General features: G+C 38.7%; 1 protein-coding gene across 3 annotated transcripts in view; it reads left to right on the forward strand.

Annotated features, from left to right (window-relative positions):
- GAB1 (GRB2 associated binding protein 1) overlaps window positions 1-25,374 on the forward strand; it is a 131,724-nt gene that overhangs the window by 73,597 nt on the left and 32,753 nt on the right. For 2 of the 3 annotated variants that reach the window (XM_054485114.2, XM_054485112.2), the window contains exons 2-3: window positions 4,343-4,637; window positions 21,127-21,352. In XM_054485114.2, the coding sequence (XP_054341089.1) occupies window positions 4,343-4,637; window positions 21,127-21,352 (521 nt within the window). Of the gene's footprint in view, window positions 1-4,342; window positions 4,638-14,521; window positions 14,644-21,126; window positions 21,353-25,374 lie in introns of those variants that run through there. The other variant, XM_063664146.1, reaches the window with a different exon arrangement.

Here is a 25,374-nt window from a genome sequence, read left to right on the forward strand (position 1 = left end):
GCTGGAGAGATTTAGGGGTGGAGATGGGGCGGGAGTTGATTGGAGGGTCCTGTGTACCCTGCCAGAGTTTGGGTTTTATCTTGTAGGCACAGGAGGCAGTCACTGAGCATAGCGAATTGGCTTCAGATTTTGGTACTTTTAAGTTACCCCAAAATCCAGACTTAACTGTTTACTTCTTGTTAACAAATTATTTGTTCAACTCAAAATTGGAGTGACTATTGCATATAAGAAATGGCTATAAAATAAGTTTTTACATAGTCCTTCTCAACTATGCAGACATCTTGCAAATTTCAGCTTCTTCATTACCTGCTCGTAATGAAAGTCTAGTCGTTAAAATGATTTTTTGTGTGAATTTCTTTTAAAATTACTTTGAGTGTTTGGTTTTGAAGGTTTCTAGAAAGCCTGTCCTTTTTGTCTGCTACTGCTCTGCAGGATTGGCAAGGCAGTGTACGGCTTTCTCTGGAGCTACCAAGGCAGCAAGGATAAAAATAGGACAAACTTTAAGAATCTCAGATATTTTCAGATAACAAAGACTGATTTATGTGGGCCCGTTTTGTGCTCTGACAAAACATAGAGACGCTTTTGTGCTGTGATTAGCAAGGGTGCTGATGTCAGTTCTCTTGTTGAGCATCAAGCTTTATTCTGTGGCTAAATTGTGCTTTGTACCATAATCCAGAGAACCTTTGTATCTGCCTTATTAAAGTGTGTAGTTTATGTAATTGCTTTTGTTTTCCAGCTTAATCTGTGCCAGATTCAATGAGGGTGACTCATTTTGTGACTGAGACAAACATTCACATTTGGACTATGTTAAAAATAAATAAATAAATGGCAGGTGCTGCTTGGCTAAATTCTTCTGTGTTTTAATGCTGTAATTTCCTGCCGAAGGGTTCACGTCTTGTATAATGTCTACTCAGCCTCTGTAATCACTAGCCCAATACATCTAGTGCACCTCAATTCATTGCTACTCATTTCTTGATTATTTATTTTAGTTCCTAAGGGCTTTTTGAATTTTAACAATGTGATTTCAACAGGGAAGCCAAGGAATGGATGGGGGGGAGCCACAGTTAGCTGAAAACAAAGAGTGACACATAAGCTGTAGCAAAAGGACATGTTCTGTGCTTTTCTGTTTTTGCCATTTTCCCAAGATGTTTTGTGCATGTGTTTTGGTAAAGTTATCTTAGTTATGTTTATTTTATTATGTGTATGTTCAGTATTGGAGCTCTTTTTTCTCAAGTGGAAGATGCTTTGAAAGCACTCTCTTCATTGTGGCCCACGTATCAAATCTAATCTCAAAAATTTTACAAGTCTACTCTCTCAGGAGAATTCTGTTTATTTATTGTACAAATATGCTATGTACTAGGCACTGTGCTATGGCAAATAAAGCAGGCGTGGTCACTATCTTTTTGAACTTTTCAGTCTGTTTGGGGAGTTACATACTACACAAATAAATACAAAGAAAAACTGAATTGCAAAATTACACAAATCACTACGTAGGTAAGTAATAAGATCTCTAAAACTACGCTATTACTTTACATTGGAGTTGGTTGCGTTGAGGGTGGTCAGGGAATAGAAGCCCTGAAGGTTGGAGTTGGCCAGGCAAAAAGTGAGGGAGAGAATATAATGTATTTAGGGGAAAACATGTGCAAAGTCCCTGAGGCAGGTAAGAGTTTAGCCTCCTATAAACCCTATTATTGGAGGGGAAAAGTGACAGTTGATAAAAATTGAGAGAAAAAAGACAGGAAACTGTATTTAAAAGATGAACTATACAAGCACAGCAATACGGTACTATTTATTAATAGTATAGGGGCAAATGACACTCCATACAGTGCAACAGCCTCTGAGAGCCTCCTAAAGTGTAGTATAGAAATGGATGCTTATAATACTTAGTCTGAATCATTGAGGAATGGATTATGTTTGGTGAAGTATGTAGTAAAGCATTTTAGAAAGATTTGCGTGCAAGACAATCAAATTTTAAAAAGTCATTTCTGTATTTAAAGATGAAGCTTCACTATCTGGAGAAATCACTTACTGAATGATATGATTTCTTGAGGGCCCTGCATAAATAACATCACATTTTATATTCTGTTGCTTTACTTCTGCATTACTTTTTAAAGCTTACTGCTTGATAGGGAAGTATCCATAGAGGGATAATTTTACTAAGAGATGATATTTATTTTGCAGTAAGTAGATGCATATTCAATGAATGGATTTTTATAGTCCAGAAAACAGTGCTAAAATCATGTGAATCCAACACTTTATGACTTTTCAATATTATCTAAAACATCTATAGGACTCTACCCTGCCCTCCCTGGACACAAATTATATGCTTATTCCTTTGAGCTGTGTGAAGAATGAGAAGTTAATTTAAAATATTGATGATTAAAGACCTATATAATGTTTTTAGGCCTTTGTGATCTCTGGTAATCCTCTTGTTAAAGGATTGCCTAAATTTTTCTGTAGAGGAATGCTTGTTCATGTAGCAATACCTCTGCACACATTTTGCCTGGGTTGCTATAGTCTCAAGTATTTTCATGTATGTTAAATATTTTTTTCACAATTAGTCAATTCTTTGAAGGTAGGAATAATGAATTATATACTTGCTTTTCTTCCCACAAGTAGCAAAGGGAATGTTTTATTCCACTGGGGGTTTTTGAGTCCTTCCACTTCCCAGAGCATCCCCACCGCCCCTCGCCCCGCCCCGCCTTTTTTTTTTTTTTTTTTTTTTTTTTTTTTTTTTTGAGGAGGAGGAGGAGTCTTCTGTCCAGGCTGGAGCGCAGTGATCTCAGCTCACTGCAACCGCCGACTCCGGGTTCAAGCAATTCTCCTGCCTTAGCCTCTGAGTAGCTGGGATTACAGGAACCTGCCACCACACCCAGCTAATTTTTGTATTTTTTAGTAGAGACAGGGTTTCACCATGTTGGCCAGGCTGGTCTCGAACTCCTGACCTCAAGTGATCTGCCCACCTCGGCCTCCCAATGTGCTGGGATTACAGGCATGAGCCACTGCACCCAGGCCCAGAGTGTCCTCTTGAGGTAGTCTTACCTAGAATGTTGAATCTGGAGCAGAGACTGTTTCTTAGTAAATGACTGAAACTTGCTAAAATAGGCCTCTTTTCTGTCTAGCTGCCTCCCTGAGGAAGAATTTCAAAGAGGAGTAAGGTATAAGTTTGTTTCCAGGCACACATGTTGGGGTTAAAGGCTGATAAGGAAGGCTGTTTGTCATTTGGTTCTGCTTTTATTATTTGGTGACCACAGATTTAGGGAGAGTGATAGTAAAATAATTTTTTAGGCTTCTCTAGGTGTAGTATTAAACTCAAAATGTACCAGAACTTGTGGAGGGGGTATGTGGTGAGTGTATTACAGATTGCCCATGTATGTTTGTTGGGAAGAGAAGGGGAAATATTAGAAAGAGTTAAATCCCATACTCGAGAATACAGCTCTTACTCGTGTAGTCTTTGAACAGGCTATGTGGCTAAAAGAGAGGCACAATCAACTGCTTCCCAGTCAAGAAGCCAGAAAAGCTTCAAAACCTTTTCCCCTCCCTACTCCTTGAGACTACACCTAAAAAAAAGAGAAACCTTTTAAGTATTTAAAATCTGTAGGAGTCTTATGAAGAAGCAGCTTTATGTGTATTCTTTATGGCATGATATTAATGCATGAAAATCTGTTGCTTTTTTAAAAATTGTGGCAAAATATACATAACATAAAATTTATCATTTTATCTATTTTTAATATACAGTTCACTAGCATTAAGTATTAATACATTCACAGCACCATTGCAACCATGGCCACCATCATCTCCAGAACTTTATCTTCAACTCAAACTCTAGGCCCATTAAAACTGTAATAATTCTCCATTTCCCACCCCTCGCCCTCCGCAGGGCCTGACAAATACCATTCTGCTTTCTGTCTGTATGAATTTGACTACTTGAACTACCTCATATAAGTAGAATCATACAATATTTGTCTTTTTATGACTGGCTTATTTCACTTAGCATAATATCCGCTTCATTCTTTTGCATATGGATTTCTAGTTTTCCTAACACCATTTGTTGAAACCATGACCTTTTCATATTTAGTAAAAACTGAATCCTCCTTGATGTATTGCCTTGATATTATATAGCAGGAGATTTAATAGAAGATACTGAATATATGTATACATTATTAAGTTAATTGAGTTATGAGTAAACGTTGCTTTTCAGAGTGGCAGATTATCCTGTGGTAAAAACACACACACACACACACATATTGTGACTTTCTCTAAATCAGTTTGATAAATGTGCATCTTCTTGAAAACATTATCTCAAGTTAATACTGAATGGATATTTTTGTTTTGTTTCTAGGCATGGAAGAGGAGATGGTTCGTGTTACGCAGTGGCCGTTTAACTGGAGATCCAGATGTTTTGGAATATTACAAAAATGATCATGCCAAGAAGCCTATTCGTATTATTGATTTAAATTTATGTCAACAAGTAGATGCTGGATTGACATTTAACAAAAAAGAGTTTGAAAACAGCTACATTTTTGATATCAACACTATTGACCGGATTTTCTACTTGGTAGCAGACAGCGAGGAGGAGATGAATAAGTGGGTTCGTTGTATTTGTGACATCTGTGGGTTTAATCCAACAGAAGAAGGTAAGTTCAAGATATTATTACTCAACCTGAATTATTCTTTTCTGCTACATTTCTAGAAATGTCATACAATTCTTTATTATTTTAGTTACACAATATAATGTTTTATTTTTATAATAGGAACTTGACATTTGGAAAAAGCACTGAATCCTTTAATTAGTTTGAGGAGAAACTGTTTACAAGTTTTAGAGAGACAGACTTAGACATATTGGGGCAGTTTTTAAATATCCTGAAGTAGAAGGTGACAAGAAGACATTTTAAGAACATTAATTGAGTTCCAATATAAATATTCAGTTTAACCATATAACACTGTTGATATTTTACCATTTTTCACTTATTAAAAATAGCACATTTGGCCAGGCGCGGTGGCTCATGCCTGCAATCCCAGCACTCTGGGAGGCCGAGGTGGGTGGATCACGTGGTCAGGAGATCAAGACCATCCTGGCTAACACAGTGAAACCCTGTCTCTACTAAAAATACAAAAAAAATTAGCCGGACTTGGTGGCAGGCACCTGTGGTCCCAGCTACTCCGGAGGCTGAGGCAGGAGAATGGTGTGAACCCGAGAGGTGGAGCTTGCAGTGAGCCGAGATCACGCCACTGCGCTCCAGCCTGGGCGACAGAGCGAGACTCCGTCTCAAAAAAAACACACTTTTATGTAGCTCAACCCAATTCTTTAGGTGCTATTTAAAAATATATTTAAAAACTATATTAGATTATGGCCGGGCGCAGTGGCTCACACCTATAATCCCTGCACTTTGGGAGACTGAGGCAGGTGGGTCACTTGAGGTAAGGAGTTCTTCAAGATCACCCTGGCCAACATGGTGAAATTCCATCTCTCCTAAAAATACAAAAATTATCCGGGCATGGTGGCACACGCCTGTAGTTCCAGCTACCCAGGAGGCTGAGGCAGGAGAATCGCTTGAACCTAGGAGGCGGAGGCTATAGTGAGCCAAGATTGCACCATTGCACTCCAGCCTGGGCGACAGAGCAAGACGCCGTCTCAAAAAACGATATTAGATTATCCTATTTATGCCTAGTGTTCCATTATTGGAACGCTAAGCATGTGGGAGTTACTTATATCCCACTGCTCAAGATCATCGCCAAGGTCTGATTGCAAACACTCAAAAAATTGCAACCTCAAGCATAAATAGGTTATGAAGTTAGGAAATAGCCAAGGTGATTATCATTACCTATGAAATGCAAGTGAGAATCAGTCACAAAACACAATGAACAAGTACCAAACAAATGAATTACTTAGCACAGGTCCTACAAGGAGCATGAAGGAAGGAAGAGGGGCTCAAGGTTTGGGTAAGAGTTAGTGAAGGAAAGCTTCTGAAAGGAAAATAAATTGCAAAATGTAGGCTTTTGAAAGAAACAGTATTTCTGTGTAAATGAAAGGAGGGATGCAGAACCCTCCAGGCTTAGGGACTTGGGAAAGAACAGACCCAGAGAAGGAATTGAATTTTACTTGACTGGGGCAGTAGGGCTCTGAATGAAAAAGGCCCAGGGACAGTTGCTTACGGATCTTGAATGAGGGACTGAGATTTGGGGTGCCTATCCTGGAAATTGCTGAGTGACTAGAGGGCTCAAGAAGAATTTTACAAGTGGAATTCTACCTTGGGTACTTTATTATTATTATTATTATTTTATTTTTTTTTTTTTTTTGAGATAGGATCTCACTTTGTCACCTAGGCTGGAGTACAGTGGCATGATCTCTGCTCACTGCAACCTCTGCCTCCCAGGTTCAAGTGATTCTCGTGCCTCAGCCTTCTGAGTAGCTGGAATTACAGGTGTGCACCACCACACTGGGCTAATTTTTAATATTTTTAATAGAGATGGAATTTCACCATGTTGGCCAGGCTGGTCTCAACTCCTGGTGCCAAGTGATCCGCCTGCCTCAGTCTCCCAAAGTGCTGGGATTACAGGCGTGAGCCACCGCATCTGACCTCGGGCACTTTTTAATAGCTGGCTGACCACTTCTTCTCTCTGCTCTTCCTTTTTAAACAAACGCTCAACATGTAGGTAGGGGATTCCAGTACAAAGTAGTTTTGTAGAGCCAAGAATCAGAAATAAAGGTGAACTGAGGTCTTTGACCTTCTTGTCTTTATGGTTATACTCACATTTAGAAGTGTGCATTTCCGAACATCTACATTTAGGAGTGCTGTAGATGCCATAAGGAGTGGAAAATTGTGTTGATAATCAACACCAAGATTCGGATTGAAGTGGAGCTAATCATCTCTAATGAGCTCAGGCCAGCATGCCGCTTCCTCTCTGGCCAGTCAGCAGCCCTGGGGAAAGGAGCCTGCCAGGGCTGGGGTTTGCCCAGTGGGGTCGGGGAAACCCCTTGATGAGGGCGTTCACAATCTCACGGGAACAGCAGTCTAAGAGGGAAGGAAGGATCCAGCTTAGCTGGGAGGGGGCTGATGAAATAGAGATCTTCAGCAGAGCTCTAGTGATTAAAAACCTCAAGAAATTGTTTCACAGGAGGAATTAAGAGTTCAGTTGTTTTCGTGAAGTTACTAAATGTGGTCACAGTGTAAGTGGGCATGGGAGTGCTACTTCTAACTTCAGTTAAAACCCTTTCCTGTTTGCATTTATAGTTTATATTTGAGTGCAGCAGAGGGTTTCAAAGTTAAAATTACAAATGAGGTAGCTCTTTTTAATGGTTAACATCTAGTCAGTTGATGTCAATGACATCAATGATAATTATTGGATTTAGACAGCACATTAGTTTTATTATGTGATGGATTTTCAGTTAAAATAATTTGTCATTTTATTATCTTCTTCTTGTTCCTTTGCCTATTGCCTTTTCAATGTAGAATTTGTTTTGGGGGACATAAGGGCAGACTTTTGTCTCTGTTGGTTGTCTGTATAGATTGAGCTGATCCAAAAAGCTAAATCGTAGATGTTCTTCCACCTTTCTTACTTCTTTTTACAATGTTCCTAAATATATTTACAAAGGAAATGAAATGTTCTCATAAAGGATGTGCATTCTTCAGTCAAGGAATATGAGTCTAATTTTTTGAAGCCTATTCAAGGGTGGGTAGGGTTGAGAACCCAAAATAAGAAGTTTTAATTCTCAAGTGTCTGAGATTAACTTTGCAAGTTTTAAGGCACAGCGTCTTGTCTATTTGGCCACCTTAGGATGATTCTTATCATTTGGGAGCCTGACAAACACCCACTCCGCTCTGGGAAGGAAAGCTTGGTATGCTTTTAGAAAATTGATTGATTAGTTCACCAAATTATTTGAGTTTGCTGACACTCTACTAGGCTGTGGGAATTCATTCAACAAATATATATTAGGTGATTAGTTAAGGAGACAAAAGGTAAACATCACAGACTGAGCGTCTAATGGGAGAGGAGTCATTAAGAGAAATATCCAAAATAATTCATTATAATAGTTGATGAGTGCAAGTTTATATATACATATGTATATATAAATTATGCATTAAAATATATATACAGTGTATATATATATGTGTAAAAGTATAATTCTGTGGAAGTTTACGAATATAGTTCTTGTGCTCATAGAGCTTACAGTCAGTCTAGTAGGAGGGACAAATAATCCAGGAATTATACTACTGATTCATAAGTGCTCTGCTAAAGAAGAACTAGATAAGCATAGTTAGCAGTGGCAGTGATCTTTTCAGTTCAAAACTCCCTGTTCCTTACAAAATAGATGAGAGGCATATTTAGGCTGAGTACAACTCTTGACTTGTGAACTTTTCATCTTTACAATATCCATGGTTGGGGGAGGGTTGTAAGAAAATTCGTAGTATGATTAATCAGATTTCTTATATATAGTCTGTGAGTTGGCTACCAAGTACAGCTATGTTAATCACAAGTCATTTTTATGTGTTCATTAATAGATAAAACAAGTATCTAAGGACTTTAATCTGCCAATACGTTCTACATTGAGGTCATGAGCTATATCTAAATGCAACTGCATTTATTTTTTAAATTCTATGATTGAGATTTTTCACAACTTCATCCTGGTTATTTCCCCAAATAGCCACATTTACAAGTGTCTTAATATACTGTGTTGAAGTATTTGTTGAGTTTCTTGGAATAAATCTGTAAAGCATGAACAGTTCTTCATTATGTAGTATTAAGCAGCCAAAATCATACTTTATTCTGTAATTTTGGTTTTTGATCCATAATGGCAAAACTGCAAAAAGACTTTCAAAGTTTTTCAGCCATTTAAGTTCTAAATAGCAGAATACTGCTATTATCCTTTGTAATCATATTCATACAGTTTAATATGACAAGGTAAACATCAAAATGCCTTTGTTCTTCCACTAACTTGACTACCTGTTTTATATTCTCTTGTGTCCAAATAGATGTCACCACCAATCACTAAATAATAGATGTTTTTGTTTTTATCTAGATCTGTCCCAAGCCCTCTGCTCTTCCTGTTTCAGAGAGCTGACTGTCCTCCTACTGTTGGCTTGAAAATTAGCTAACAGCACAAGATAATTTTTTTACTATGCTAATTTCAGACTAGATGTGAGAAGAAATAGACCATGCCTGGTTATCACACTCTAAGAAAATAACTGTCCCCAATCCCTGTGAGAATAACTAATTTTCCCCTGAAAACAAAAGGAAAAGGGAAAAATCTGACCTGTGTTTTGATTCCAGGAACCTCTCAAAATATCGTTACCATGTTATTTCCGCTGCCCCAGGTGACCACTGCTATTATTGAATACTGAAAGTGCTGGCAGGCTATATCTGTTTTTAAGTCCTAGCTCATTAAACTGTGTATGGTTCCTATGAATGCTTTTCTTTAGTAGATTTGAGGGTAGAAACTAATTTTGTTTTTTTTGGAAATGTACAGATTTATTTTTGTTTCTACAACACAAGGTGGAAGCTGTTAGATCTGCTAAACAAGTATTGGGAAGCAGCTCACTAACTTCATATGAAGGTCTCTGGTCTAATTAGATGTAGGATTAGAAAGTTGCCTCTGAGTTGCTTTTCTCAAAATGCCCAGATCGTAGTGGCTTAATAAAAAAAAGTACAATTCTCTGTTTGATATTCTCCCCTTGAGTCAAGTAGATATAAACTAACATGCAAGAATATACATATACTTCCTTTCCTGTAAAGCAATCTTTCTCAATTAGGGACTTTTTAAAATTTCTTTTTATTTACTTTTTTATTGAGGTATAACTTACTACTGTGAAGGCCACAGATCTTAAGTATACAGTTCAATGTAGTTTTATATATTGATCTATATCTACATGTAGATACAGATGTCTGTGTAACTGCCCTTCAGATTAAGAAATGGAACACTTCCCCTCCCTTAGAAAGTTTTCTTGTGCCTCTTTCCAATAAAGCCTCCACCCAAATTAATTTTTTTAAAACTTGCTTTTATTACTATGGATTAGTTTGGCCTATTCTTGAACTTAGGAACCATTGGAACCATTATTTTTTCCAGTATTAAGCCTGTGAGATTCATCCATGTTGTAGCATGTAACAACAGTTCTTCATTCCTTGTAGCATTTCATTGTGTGAATATATCACAAATTATGGATCTATTTGAGTGTTGATTGATGTTTGGGTTGTTTTCAGTTTTTAGTTAACACAAAGCTGTAGTGAACATTTCTTTATATGTCTTTTGATGAACATAAACACTTAGTTCTTTTGGGTATACACCCATGAGTATAATAGCTGTGTTATAGTACAGACGTATATTTAGCTTTAATAGGTTTAACAGCTTTAGTTTTCCAAAGTTAGTGTACCAGTTGCCTACCTACCAGCAGCGTGTGAGAGTTTACTTTACATTCTCATCAACGTTTGATGTCGTCAGTCTTTAATTTTAGCTATTCTGTTGGGTGTTAGTGGTATCTTGTGGTGTTAATTTGCATTTTCCTGAGAACCAATTCAACCGGAGAGTTTTTAGTTTTTTTCTTTTTTTTTTTTTTCTTTTTTTTTCCATATTTCCAAGCCACTGCTCCTGAGATCTTGATTTATTGAGTCTCCTGCGGTGGGTCCCAGTCACCTAGATTTCTAAAATTCCCCACAAGTAATTCTTAGGCCTTCAAACCTCTGGATAAGAATTATGGCATTTGTCAGCATTGCCTAAAGGTTTAATTTAAAGTCTCCAAGAATATTTCACAATCTACTAAAGAGGGAGTCATGACAAATAAAAAGTTTTTCTCCTTGAAACAGATTAAACAGATCATGCTATGTTTAAGGGTCTTCAGTAGTTGAGGAATAAATTGAAGAAACTGCAATGCAGGCTGCTTCACAGAAAATTGCAACTACTGCTATGTCTTACTTGTATCCACTTGTTAGATTTGCCTTTTTGAAATGTTCTTCCACAAAAAACGGTGTATTTAGAAGTGAGAAAATGGTATGTTAGTATTAATGATAATGCGTGCTCTTTGTAGACGCTTATTTGCTAAGTTAGACAGTTCTATTCGAAATGCTTCTCTTTACAGAAATAAAAATTCTTAAGCACACCAGATAAATCATTAATCAATAGAAGCAGAGTAACCCTGACCTGTTTACATTTAATTGTGAACATAAAGGTAAACTTTTACACTAGAAACCAAAAAAATTATTCTATCAGTAGATATAGCCCATCTTCAGAGAAAATAAACCTATTTGGTCTCCTGAAAAGAACATGGGGATCACCACAGTTTTATTATGGTATGCTCAGATACAGTAATTTAGTGGTTACAAAATCAAAGAGCCTATCACATCAAGTTTGAAACGTTCTACCTTACCAATAAGACAGAGTAGAATTGTTTCCTAGGGCTTCAACTCTTCTGCCATTTGGTGTTTCTTTAAGTAATTATTTTGAATGTTTAGAGGCATTGTCTTGGCACCCCAACTTTTGTGAGGGATACTAACACGAGGGTATTATGGTTTCAAATAGGATAAACTGTGCATTAGGCTAGGGCTCATGTGGGCCAGTTTATTATTTGTGGATTTCATCACATGATAATCTACTCTTCACTGGAAGCTTGTTCACTGAAAGGCTTTCTCTAGCAGTACTTAATAGCTTCCTAAGTAAATTTCAATTAGGAGTTTGCTCCAGCAGCTTATTAGCCTTTAATGGATGTTAATTATACTCTTCATGCCTTTTGATTTAAGAAATGGGAAATAATTTTACACACATAAGCAAACCCTAAACTAATGTTTGGTTCTTAGAAGCTTGATACCAGCATTACTTAGAGCAGTAAGTCAGAAACTCAAGGCAGAAAGCAAAATGGTCTGTTCCATTACCGGTATAGTAGTATAGAATAGAGGCAAATCACATGTCTTTATAAAGTAGAACAGAAGTTTATTTTTTCAGACCAGTTGCTTAGCTTTGCTCAGAAATGTAGTGTTAGAGAATATTTACACACAGTGCAATGCTTGTATTAAAATATGCATAGCTGAGTACATAGTCAAATTAACATGAGTAAAATAATCCCAAAGACTACAACTTTGAAGATAGTGCATTGTCTGAGCCAAAGTAGTGGCATGGTTCCCTCTTCCCTTTTAAAGTCCTTTGTATGTTAATGTGGTTTGGAGTGGTTGGGGTTTCTTTCATGGCTGTTTAAAGGTCTTTTCATGATCTTGCTAGCAAACATAATGAAAGTTTTTCTCTAGTTATTGCCTCTTAGCAGTATGTAAGTCTTCGGCCGGGCGCGGTGGCTCACACCTGTAATCCCAGCACTTTGGGAGGCTGAGGTGGGTGGATCATGAGGTCAAGAGATCGAGACCATCCTGGCTAACACAGTGAAACCCCATCTCTACTAAAAATACAAAAAAATTAGCCAGGCATGGTGGCAGGTGCCTGTAGTTCCAGCTACTTGGGAGGCTGAGGCAGAAGAAGGGCGTGAACCCGGGAGGCGGAGCTTGCAATGAGCCACATCACGCCACTGCACTCCAGCCTGGGCAACAAAGCAAGACTCCATCTCAAAAAAAAAAAAAAAAAAGTATATATATATATATGTCTTCACGTGCTGTGAAAAGGATTTTTTTTTTTTTTTAAAAAGGAACCTTTGAATCTCTGCCCTCTTTTCAGAAAATTGAGAGGATCTTGCAGGTATAAAGAGGGTAAGACACTTCTGTCGTTTACAGGTGGGAGAAGTGGAAGGTTAAAAATGAGATGGTCCTATTGTGTTAATAAAACCAAGTCAGACAAACGTAATTGCCTGGCTAGGTGATTTTCTTTTCCACTCAGTGCATTTAGTGTATAGCCATGAAGTTTAAAAAAAGTGTTAAAAGTGTATCTGTAACAACAACCACCTGAAAAAGTTATTTTAGTAGTTACAGTGAAAAGCTAGAATTTATACTGTTTCATATAGGGAAGTATTTCCAGTGAGTAGTGATTTTTGGTCAGAACTAAAAATTGAGCTGGTTTATTCCATTTTACCATGCCTGTACTGTAGAGGAAAGGGGAAATATATGGAATACACTTGTGAATACAGTTTGTAGGATACATTAACAGTTTTCTGAGTGGGCTGCTCTTTTTTCCTCAATACTGTATATATTTTTCTTAAGTTCTTCTTTAAAAGATAAATATTTTTCATACTTCTCTTAAATCCTCAAGGATTAACTCTGAGTCACTATTTGTGGTATTTTAAATCCTTTTAAATAAATCTCTGTATTTGCAACTGAATCAAAACAGTAAAACATTTCACAGGGTAGGATCTGATGACCATTTTATAATCAACATTTTTAGATACCACAACAGGTATTTATGAGCATCCACTGAAATTATGGCATTATGTCATATAAATATCCAAAAATTCATTTTTTTATTCTTACGTTTATATATAAGAAAGAAAAGGCCAGGCACGGTGGCTCCCTGTAATCCCAGCACTTTGAGAGGCTGAGGCAGATGGATCACAAAGTCAGGAGATTGAGATCATCCTGGCCAACATGGTGAAACCCTGTCTCTACTAAAAATACAAAAGTTAGCTGGGCGTGGTGGCGCGTGCCTGTAGTCCCAGCTACTCGGGAGGCTGAGGCAGGAGAATCACTTGAACCAGGGAGTCGGAGGTTGCAGTGAGCCAAGATTGTGCCACTGCACTCCAGCCTGGTGGCGGAGCGAGACTCCGACTTTAAAAAAAGAAAAAAAAAAGGCCTTTCTGCGCTACCCACAGAGGGGTCCATACGGCGTTGTTCTAGATTCCCGTTGTAACTTAAAGGGAAACTTTCACAATGTCCAGAGACTTTGATGTCCTGCAAATGAAGGAGGATGTCCTTAAGTTCCTTGCAGCAGGAACCCACTTAGGTGGCACCAATCTTGACTTCCAGATGGAACAGTACATCTATAAAAGGAAAAGTGATGGCATCTACATTATAAATCTGAAGAGGACCTGGGTGAAGCTTCTGCTGGCAGCTCGTGCCATTGTTGCTGTTGAAAACCCTGCGGATGTCAGTGTTATATCCTCCAGGAATACTGGCCAGAGGGCCATGCTGAAGTTTGCTGCTGCCACTGGAGCCACTCCAATTGCTGGCCGCTTCACTCCTGGAACCTTCAGATGCAGGCAGCCTTCTGGGAGCCATGGCTTCTTGTGGTTACTGACCCCAGGGCTGAAGACCAGCCTCTCATAGAAAGAGGCTTCTTGTGTTAACCTACCTACCATTGCTCTGTGTCACACAGATTCTCCTCTGCGCCATGTGGACATTGCCATCCCATGCAACAACAAGGGAGCTCATTCCGTGGGTTTGATGTGGATGCTGGCTCGGGAAGTTCTGCGCATGTGTGGCACCATTTCCTGTGAACACCCATGGGAGGTCATGCCTGAACTCTACTTCTACAAAGATCCTGAAGTGATTAAAAAAGAAGAGCAGGCTGCTGCTAAAAAGGCAGTGACCAAGGAGGAATTTCAGTGTGAATGGACTGCTCCAGCTCCTGAGTTCACTGCTACTCAGCCTGAGGTTGCACACTGATCTGAAGGCGTGCAGGTGCCTTCTGTGCCTCTTCAGCAGTTCCCTTCTGAAGACTGGAGCACCCAGCCTGCCATAGAAGACTGGTCTGCAGCTCCCACTGCTCAGGCCACTAAATGGGTAGGAGCAACCACTGAATGGTCTTAAGCTGTTCTTGCACGGGTTCTTAAGCAACATGGAAAATAAACATCAGTATCTAAATAAAAAAATTTTTAAAAATTAAAAAAAAAGAAAAAATTAACTCCAGGCATAAGGTGTTAGATTTTGTTAGATGAGCTATGAAGACTTGACATTACATGGAGCATAGTAAAGATAAAAAGTTAGAAGTTGATTCAACTTCTGTTTACTCAGGCCAGATTCTCTAACAGAATATTTTTGAACTTGATTCATCTAGGAGTGCTCAGAGTTTTTGAGGAGCAAATCCCAAAACTGCACATGCAGGTGAATGGGTCTTAACAGATTTGGAAGTGCCTCTTGCCTTAATTTCTTCTGACTTGACACAAAGTCTGTAATTCCAGCACTTTGGGAGACTGAGACTGGAGGATCTCTTGAACCCAGGAGTTTGAGATCAGCCTGGGCAACATGGTGAGACACTATCTCAACAAAAAGTTTAAAAAATTAACCAGATGTGGTAGTGTGTGCCTGTAGCCCCAGCTACTTAGGAGGGGAGGTTTGCTTGAGCCCAGGAGTTCCAGACTGCAGTAAGCTAAGATGGTGCCACTGCACTCCAGCCTGGGCACAGAGGGAGACCTTGTCTCAAAAAATAAAAATTAAATAAATAAATAATAAAACAAATAGAGCGCTCAGTGAGTGTCTGCCCTGTGAATGAAACATTTTTTCAGCATCTGCAACATGTAACGCACAATGCATAGGAGTTCTGATCCTTTCTTGTTTGTTATTGGGAACCACAATTAGAGATAAACTGTCATATTTAGCCATATTAATACATTATTATTCAGGCTTCATAATTAGGATATGACTTCTTAGGCCCAAAAGGTTGTAAAATGAGCTAAATAAACATGCTTGTGGTACATTTATGAATATTATAGTTAAATACATAAAGGCATTATCAAAAGCATGTGGATTTATTCTTATAATTTATTATCTAGAGAAAATAGAGCAGATATTTCGCCTCTCTATGGTAAATTAACAAGCCAAATGACACGCATTACTGATGCAGTACTTTGCTCCCTAGTTCAGCTAAACCGGGCTCTTGTCACAAGACCAGGAAGGATTAGGAAGACAGACACATTGAAGGGTGAGGGGAACGGAATTTATTGGACCAAAGAGGAAAAGAAGAAAAAAGTACTCTCAGCAAAGTGAGAGGGGGTCCTCCTAATAGGCTCCCCACCTCACAGACTGAATTCCAGGCCACCACCCAGGATCTGAAAAGGCCAGTCTCCTCCCCGCATCTATCACTCCCCACTCTAAAGAAGTACATCTAACTGCCTTTATAATAAGGATAAGGACGAAGACCAGTCTTAACTTTTTCTTGCTGACAAGGGTCCCTGTTTTGGGAAAACAGCAGTCAGATCCCCCTCAGAGGCGTATCTAAGGGTTTCTGGCAAAAGGGGCCATCATTTGAGGCTCCGGTTGCATGACTGTTTGGAGTTTGATGGCCTTGAAGGCGAGAATAGACAAACCAGGTTATTAAAAACATGTATGAAAACAGAACAGGGTGGGGGGTAAAGACAGCTAAAAAATCCCAAGGCCTTTTATTGGTTTGCACAGGGAGAGGGAGGCCAAAGCCTGACTGGTTTAAAAAAAAAAAAAAAAAACCTTTTACCCTTTTTCTGGCATGTCAGGCTTCTGTGTTCCCTTCCCCCAAGCGCAATCCTAAGTCAACCAGTTTAAGGTTTGGGAAATTAACTTTTCCCAGTTTGGAGGATGCTTCAGAGGGGAGTGTCCCATAGTACAGAGACAAAATTACCCATCAGCGAAGGGAGGACAGAGGAGGAAAAAGAAGATTTTTTTTCCAAAGGAGTCCTAGGTATTCAGAATGCATTTGAAAGGGGTACGGACTAAAGGTGAAGGGCTACTCATCTAGAAAGAGGGGAGCAAAGCATTCCAGGTTCCCTTCTCTTCCTAGTGAATACCCAGGGTATGTGAGGGGGAGAAAGTGAAGCATCTCTTTCTTTCTTCCATCATTATATCCCCAAGTCCCAGCAACCTCTACAGGGTGCCACCCATGGGTATCAAAGTAGCCTTCACCTATGTTAATAGGGGGGCCTACGGGGGTGGGAATATGTGCTCTTACCCACATATGCCCTATCTCCCCTGCTGTCAGTAGCCTTTGAATTCCCTAGCCTGCATTTATGCCATGGATATTGGCATAACCTTTATCTGTGAAAGGAGAAGCCTGGCTTAATCGGTAGGGATAAGTCATACTCACCTGAGCTGTGCCTTTTAACTTCCATTATTGTCTGCCTCTGGACCTGTCCGATCTAGTTTTATTTCCTAGCGCTTTTACCCAAAGTTTAGAATTGAGTTTGAGACAAAAATGTGTCTTGGGGGGTTGTATGGACTCCTTATCATAAGCTGAATGCTAAGGTGAAGCTGTGGAATTGAGTCCTCCTCCAACAAGGGAGAGAAAAGGATGTCTTGTGACACACCCAGATAACTGGTGGCTATAGTTATGCTTGCTAAGATTTGGGTGCATGGGACCTGGCTTTGGTTAGCTCCCTTGGTCTTACTTTTCCAAAAAGGAAACCTCCGGATGATGGGCATCCTGTTTATTCCCATCACTTGACAGGAATTGCAGGATATTTGCTTAGAACTAGAATATTGATCCAGATTTTTACATTATCCATCCCCTTAGCTTCTTCTGAGCTGCAGCCAGGGATTGCTGGTTGGTTCACAGGAATAAGCAGGGTTAGTTTAAAATGTAGGCAAGAACTTAAAAACAACTAATGAGTCTAGAATATAATGACAAATGTATGACAAGTTTTGAAACATTTCTCTCTCTCTCCAGTCCTCATTTTTGTTAAAAACAAATCACTCATAAGTGGGAATTGAACAATGAGAACACTTGGACACAGGAAAGGAGACATCACTCACCGGGGCCTGTTGTGGGGTGGGGGGAGGGGGGAGGGATAGCATTAGGAGATATACCTAATGTAAATGATGAGTTAATGGGTGCAGCACACCAACATGGCACATGTATACATATGTAACAAACCTGCACGTTGTGCACATGTACCCTAGAACTTAAAGTATAATAAATAAAAATAAAAAATAAAATAAAACAAATCATGATAGGACAGAGTTGTTTGCAAAATAGACTTTAGTCTTTTACTTGGCCCCATTATTTGCATAAAGTGTGGCAAGAATTTTTTTTTTTTTTTTTTTTTTTTTTTTTTTTTTTTTTTTGAGATGGAGTCTTACTCTATTGCCCAGGTGAGAGTGCAGTGGCATGATCTCGGCTCACTACAACCTCCGCCTCCTGGATTCAAGTGATTCTCCCACCTCAGCCTCCTGAGCAGCTGGTACTCCAGGCACGTGCCACCACACCTGGCTAATATTTGTATTTTTAGTACAGATGGGGTTTCAACCATGTTGGCCAGGTTGGTCTTGAACTCCTGACCACAAGTGATCTGCCCTCCTCAGCCTCCCAAAGTGCTGGGATTACAGGTGTGAGCCACTGTGCCCAGCCCGAGTAATTAACATAGGCCTTTTAGATTGACTTTGATGGAACTCTGTTCCACAAGGAATCTCAGATAGGACTTTCTAAAGCCAAGTCCATCCATGAGTTTGTACCCTCAAATACCTGTGAGTTGGGTAAATGCCTCTCTTCTTGAGATCCCAAGAACATGTGGATCCTGGGCCTGTTGGAAAGTGGCGTTCTCTACTCACCACAGGTTAGGAACCCTGTACGGGGACTGTGTAGATGAGCTATGAGGCCAATTTTCCCAAGGGGCTTTATTCGGCTCTGCAAGTAGAGCTTGACTCCTTAAAGGGAAGCATACCTTTCTAGTCAAAGCCTTGGTAAAACAACCAGTTTCTCCAATTGCATCCTGTTGCAAAAGAAAATGGATTCTTACTGCACTGATGCAAACAACCATATTGTCATAAGTTAAGAATACTCACAACTAGTTTCCAAATTCTGGAGAAGAGACGCAGAGAGACAAATATACTCCAAATTTTGTTCACAGGATTATACCTTACTCAATTGTTAAAGGCCGTGAATAGCTCAAAATAAGTTTCCTCGGACTCTGATAAACAAGGATCAGCAGTGTTCCAAGCAAAAGTCAAAAAGGTTACTTCAGTTTTCTATGAGTTCAGTCCATTTAGTTAACTCTTGTTTTGCTTGATATTCGTGAACATTTCAGCCCTCCATGAGTCCTATACATTTTTCCTTTATTCCAATGTCACAATCTCCCAAGTTATCAGAAACCTACATTTGAAAGCACCTGTCAAAGTTCTGTAGCTGATTATAAACCATCTTTTGAAGAGGATCAAAACAAGACAATTGTCTGTGAGTAATGAAATGTCTACAGTAGTTACAGTCAGAAACACAATTGAAAAAGAAATTTGGTTATCTCTGTGGTTTACAGTAACATAGCAACCTTAATTGTGTTTGATAGCCTATACTCAGATATTAGAATTTTAGAAATCCCATACAATTTTGGAACATATATTAATATTATTCCCGAAGATATAACCTGAAGAAGATTAAACATCATTTTGGCAATCCCATGTACCTAAACATGTCAGATAGTCCTGTTTATCTCTCTTCTGGGTGCTCCAGGGGCCCTCTGTAGCATCCAGAAAGCCAGATGTCAGCAAAGACAATTTTGAAACTGAAGTTTGATTTTGGGAAGCCTGTTAATTATGTTAGAGGGTTAAAGCACTTGATGTTATGAAATAGAATTCCAGATCACCATAAGTTTCATAACTTGATGTTATGAAATAGAATTCCAGATCACCATAAGTTTCATAACTTGATGTTATGAAATAGAATTCCAGATTACCATAAGAAGCAGTTTTCCTTATCATTCTCGGCCTAGTAAAACATCCGGGAAAAAAAAAAAAGGCCTTGCTTTAAAGCTAACTCTTGACCTCGTGGAGAAAAGGAAAAGACAGCTTAAATGTAAGGCTGTGTTAACTGCTGACAGGGTGGAGAAAAGAAAAAGATGCCTGGGGAAGAACCTGTCATTCATATGCAAATAGGTTTCTTCTACCGGGAGAGAGACGTGGTGGGGAATGCTGGCCAGCCCACCACGCAGGGCCTTTTGGCCTTAGCCACTGCTGTCTAACTTGAAAAAAGAAGGAAAAGGCCAACATTCCTGATCCCTGGGAGTGATGGGAGTTGTGGGGGGGCATAATTCCCTCTAACCTCAGAAGAAGTCTGAGGACAAAAAGGCTTAGAAATGAAAGGTAAAAAGATTTTTTGGTTTGCATCTTACCCTTTCTCATGCCCCACATTCGGGCACCAAAAATGATGCAGAATTTTGTTCCTTAGTTCAGCTAAAACTGGGTTTTTGTCACGTGACCAGGAAGGATTAGGAACACATTGAAGGACACTTTGTGGGAAACAGAATTTATTGGGCAAAAAAGGAAAAGAAGAAAAACAAACTTCCAGCAAAGCGAGATGGGGTCCTTCTAACAGGCGCCCACCTCACAGATTGAATACAAGGCTACCACATGGGAACTGAAGAGGCTTCAGTTTCAACCCAGCTTTTTCTGTTCTATAATAACATAAATAACATATGAATTTTAAGAACAAATTTATTCATGTATGAGCATTTGCCTTTTTCTGGATTATTTATGGCCTTCTATTCCTAAACAGACTAACAGAGCATTTTTTTCTGGGCCTTTAATATACTTGGTTATGTCAGTGACTACAGCGGGATTTTATTCTAGAATTTCACATGGTTTTCAAATTGCTTTATTCTGTACAATTTAGCTCTTTTCATATTTCTCTCAGAACATAGTTAAGGGAATAATAAATTACTTATTTACTTGCTGGACCTCTTTCCATGAAAATACTACAAAAATCCACTAAATGGCAAATAAAGTTATGAGCTGAGGGAAGAGGTAATGCCTTAAAGAAGCTCTTTCCTTGAACATGAATAGACTTTATTTTCACCAGTCCCAGAATTAGAAGTATTTCTCTCTAGTCTGCTAAGAGGTAGAAAGAAAAGAATGATCATCGAAATAAACAGGGTAAAGAGCTGACCCTGGTACTCAACAGGACCACGGGCCTGGTAAATAGCGTGTAATTAAATGGGTCTCCTTGGAAGGTTGGGTTGGCTTAGGAAGCACTTTATTATCACGGAGTTTTAAAGTATCTTTCTCTTCTACTAAGGTTGTAGAACGGCTTCCTTCTCATAGCCTCAAAACTGAAGACTCTTCAAGGCAAAGGTTAGCCATGGCTTTTTTAGAGGATCTGGAATATAGAGTCCTACTCTTTAGATCTCTTTGACAAGAATAAAAAAATACTTCCTGTATAAAGGTCGCCATTTCGGTAGTGTTTGTTTTAGCTGACATTGTCATGATTTATTCTGTTTTTGTGTGTTGAAACAATTTGTCTCCAAAGTAGCTTTGTTTTTCCAAAAATTGTTTAACTGTGATAGACGTGATAGTTAAACTTTGGTGTTGCAGATCCTGTGAAGCCACCTGGCAGCTCCTTACAAGCACCAGCTGATTTACCTTTAGCTATAAATACAGCACCACCATCCACCCAGGCAGATTCATCCTCTGCTACTCTACCTCCTCCGTATCAGCTAATCAATGTTCCACCACACCTGGAAACTCTTGGCATTCAGGAGGATCCTCAAGACTACCTGTTACTCATCAACTGTCAAAGCAAGAAGCCCGAACCCACCAGGTAAATTATACATGCCCATGTGAGAGAGAGACAGAGAGAGGCGTGTTTATGTGTGTACACATTAAGATTCTTACCTTTAAACTTTTTAAATTTCGATTTGCAGGCTTGAAAGAGACCATACGGCATATGTCTCAGGCTTTATATTTCAGGTTTACATTCCCCTATTGATTTCCGATATTTGGGAGATTGTATTGAAGAGACACAATCTCTGCCATCTTTGGCAAAGAGCAGTTTTCCCTACAAGGCTCTTTGGAAATCTGTCTACTATTTTGTAGTCTTTGTTACAGACTCACAGTATTACTTGCTTAACAGATTTCACTGATTTATAAATGGTGATCTTGCTCCATTTCTTATGTGATTGTAAACCAGCCAAGGGTCATCTTTTGTTTCTGAAGAAGGAGAGGAATACCTTCTACTAGAAGATTTTGAAAGCAAAACGATTCCATTGCAGTGAGTGTGTTGTGGTGGTTTTGGATCTGTGTGAGAAATTAATCATACAGGTAAAATCCCAATATAGCAAATTCCATGGAATATACAAATTGGATGTTAGTGAAATTTGATCAAATAAATATATTCCTAAAAATTATGAAACTTAGTCTTCATATCTAGCAGTGAAGCAGAGCTTACCCTAAGCCTTTTTATTTACCTTTTTTTTTTAAAGAGACAAGGGCTTGCTCTGTTGCCCTTGGCTCAGTCATAGCTCACTGTAACCCCAAACTCCTGGGCTCAAGTATTCCTCCTGCCTCAGCCCCCGAGTAACTAGGACTACAGGTGCATGCCTTCTGTATGCTGGCTAATTTTTTTCTTTGTAGTGACGAGATCTCACTATGTTGCCTAGGCTGATCTCAAACTCCTGGCCTCAAACAGTTCTCTCACCTCAGCCTCCTAAAGCACTGGGATTGCAGGTGTGAGCCACTGCACTTGGCCTCCCTTTACAAATTTTTAAGTAGAATTATATGGAGTGCAGCACTTGACTGAAGGAATCATCAAGCCTGTCCCAAATTCTTGGTTTCTCTACCATCTCCTTCCCTGCCCCCACACCCCTTGCCTCTTCTAAGCTATAAGGCATTTTAATTGGATCCTCCTTGTTACTTGATGTTGAATAGTTAGAAGAGTTAAGGTAATAAAGAGTCAAGAAGCAGTTGTTTTACTGTTTTTAAAAGGAGCAGAAAAATGATGATTGAGAGGCCAGTCTCTGCCATTAATAGCTATGTGACAATGAGTGATACCAGTCAATTGAGTATATTTTATTTATGTATTAATCAGCTGGGGTCTGGATAGAGAGTATATTTCTTTATAGACATGAAAAATGTTTTTTTAAACAAGATTATAATTAAGCATTATTTTATGACAGATTTTTTTTAATGTGGAAAATGATTATTACTGGGCTAGGATCAGACAAAGCACTTGTTCAAAAATTTTAATGTAGAATATGTTAAGATTCACAAAATAGTTTCTGTGAACCATGCCCTGAGATGATGGAAACAGCTCACATTCATTCCAAAGCTGGATTTCTATGTATTTGTTGTAATGAGATTTTACCTGTAAGAGCAGAAAAAAATTTATAAATCAACATTTGTTAATATCAAATTCTAACTTGATTTTGCTTGTTTGCTGTGAGTATTTAAAATTATACACTGGCAACTTTGTTACCTATGCTACTAACTAATATTTTATTTTACAAAAGTTTACAATTGTTTTTCATTAGCAACTTTTTAGAAGCCAACAGCCAAGTGACAGTTCTCAGTATATTTTATTTTTATATAGTGTATTTCATTGATTTCACTGGTATCACAGCTTTCCTCTTGCAGTACTAGTTATGCTCAAATCATCACCCACATGTATTTTGCTATCTATATTTTGCAAAAGTGACAGTTAAATAGGTAACCACTATGTGCCCAATATTATGCTAGGTGCTATGAAGGTACAAACTGTATAAGATATAGTCTACTCAGATATAGTCACCTTTGGAGTTTACAAGTAAGAGTTGTTAAGAAGTGAAAACATGCAAGCATTAAATATTTAGAGATGAAGATAATATACCAGAGTTGCCTTGCAAATTCTTGTTTGTTCCGCAAGACTTTGCTTAGAATGTGCTCCTCTAGGAAGCATTCCTCTCAAACTCCCAAGTTAGCTTAAATATCTTTCTGGGTTTTTATAGCATCCTGGTTATGCCTTCATATCTTGTTTTATCGCAGTGTTAGAAACGACTTGATGTTTTTACTTACTCTTCACTAACTGTAAGCTAGTCAGAGGAAGGAGCTTTACTTATTACTCATAATTCCTCTAGCTGCTCTTAACTCTGCATTTGAATTAAATGAAGTACAAATTTTAGAATATGCGTAGGTGCATTAGAAATTCCACAGAGGGACAGTGCAAGTGTTTTTAAGTTGGAGAAAACAAAAGCTTCATAGGAAGAATGGGATGTGAACTACACCTAGTTGGTGAGAGAAGAAAATCATGAGTAATTTGTGCAAAAATAGCGTGAGGGAAAGGAGAGATGTGAGTGAGCATGCTGGGAGGAAGATAATGAGGAGGAGAGCCTCTTGGAGGATACGATGGAGAAGGTGGAGTCAGGTTATTAGTAACCTCAATATCAAGTGGATTAGTGTGAGGCCTTATAGTTCCCATACCCTGTAGGGGCCCTTACTAGGTTTTTCTCTTGAATACATGAGTGGTATAACAACTGTGTTTTGAAAATATTGATCTTATAGAAGTCTGGTCCCGTGAATAGATTGAAAGAGACAGAGAGTAGAGGAAATTCCACTAAGGAGAGTTCAGTCACGTAGATCTCAGCAGGAACAGGGACCTGAACTTGGGATGGTGGCAATGGGAATAGAGCAAGGGAATAAGTACGCGGCTAAGAAGGGCTCAGTGCCTGCGTGACTGGAAATCAAAGAGAAGGAGTCAAGCTGATTGCGTTTTAAGCCTAGAGAATCTGGATAAAGTCATTTCTTTCAGTGCAAGCCAGGAAAAGCAGTCAACTTAAGAAGTAAATGGATTTCGATTTGATGCACACAAGCAAGGTAATACTGGAGTAACCAAGTAGAAATATTAGTTTGAGAATATGGGACTTGGAATTTGGTAAGATGATGGAAGTTGTCAGCATTCAGAGAAGAAAATGAAGTTCTGAAAAAGGAGGATGATCTCTAATAGTGTGTGTGGTAAAAGGTTAGAGGACTGAACTCTGTTGGCCATTCCCAGGGAGAGAGACAGGAAGAAGGAGCCAGTAAGTGAAACAAGGAAATAATCAGCAAGGGAGAAGGGTTTTAAGATGGAGGGTTTTAAGATGTTTTTAAGATGGAGAAAACAAAAGCACAATGTGGCACAATGTGGGTTTTCTGATAGTAAAGGGGGAGACTTTACAGTGCGTAGTGCCACATGTCACTAAGAAGTCAGGGAAGGTAAGCCCTTTAAAAAAAAATCATAGTTATTTAAAGAAATATTGTTTAAATTCCTACAGGACTTTGGGCAACATGCAGAAGTAGTTCAGGTATCTTGTTTAGCATTAAGGAAGTGAGAGTGTGCTTGTGTTGTTAGCTTCATCTTGTTGTATACCCAAATTTTGTGATACCTCAAAATGCAGAGACTGAAAATGTACATAAATGTACTTTAATGAGATTTCTCAAAGTGAGTTATTATTCGGAGTTGGTTAACTCTGTATCATGTATTTCGATCCTCTTTATAATGTTGGCTAAATGTTTGTTAAAGAAAAGTAGTGGAAAGGAAGATATATGAAAACAATTAGATGTTACCTTCTTGTAAGTCACATTGACCTTATTCAATATACCAAGTAATCGTTAGACTTTTAATTTTACAGAACAACAAATTTGCCACGGGGAGGTTTAAGACCAATGGATCAACTGTATAAACCGTACTACCACTAGGTTTTTGCATGCTCTTCAGAGGAAATGCTTTTCCTTGTGTCTATGCATTAATCATTTACCTTTCCCAGAGTTTTGTAATGTTTAATTCCAGTGCTTCAGGGATTGTGTTTTTATGTGCAGATTTAATAGGTGGAG

The sequence above is a fragment of the Pongo pygmaeus genome, chromosome 3 (assembly GCF_028885625.2).
Source record: "Pongo pygmaeus isolate AG05252 chromosome 3, NHGRI_mPonPyg2-v2.0_pri, whole genome shotgun sequence".
NCBI classification, from domain to species: Eukaryota; Metazoa; Chordata; class Mammalia; order Primates; family Hominidae; genus Pongo; species Pongo pygmaeus.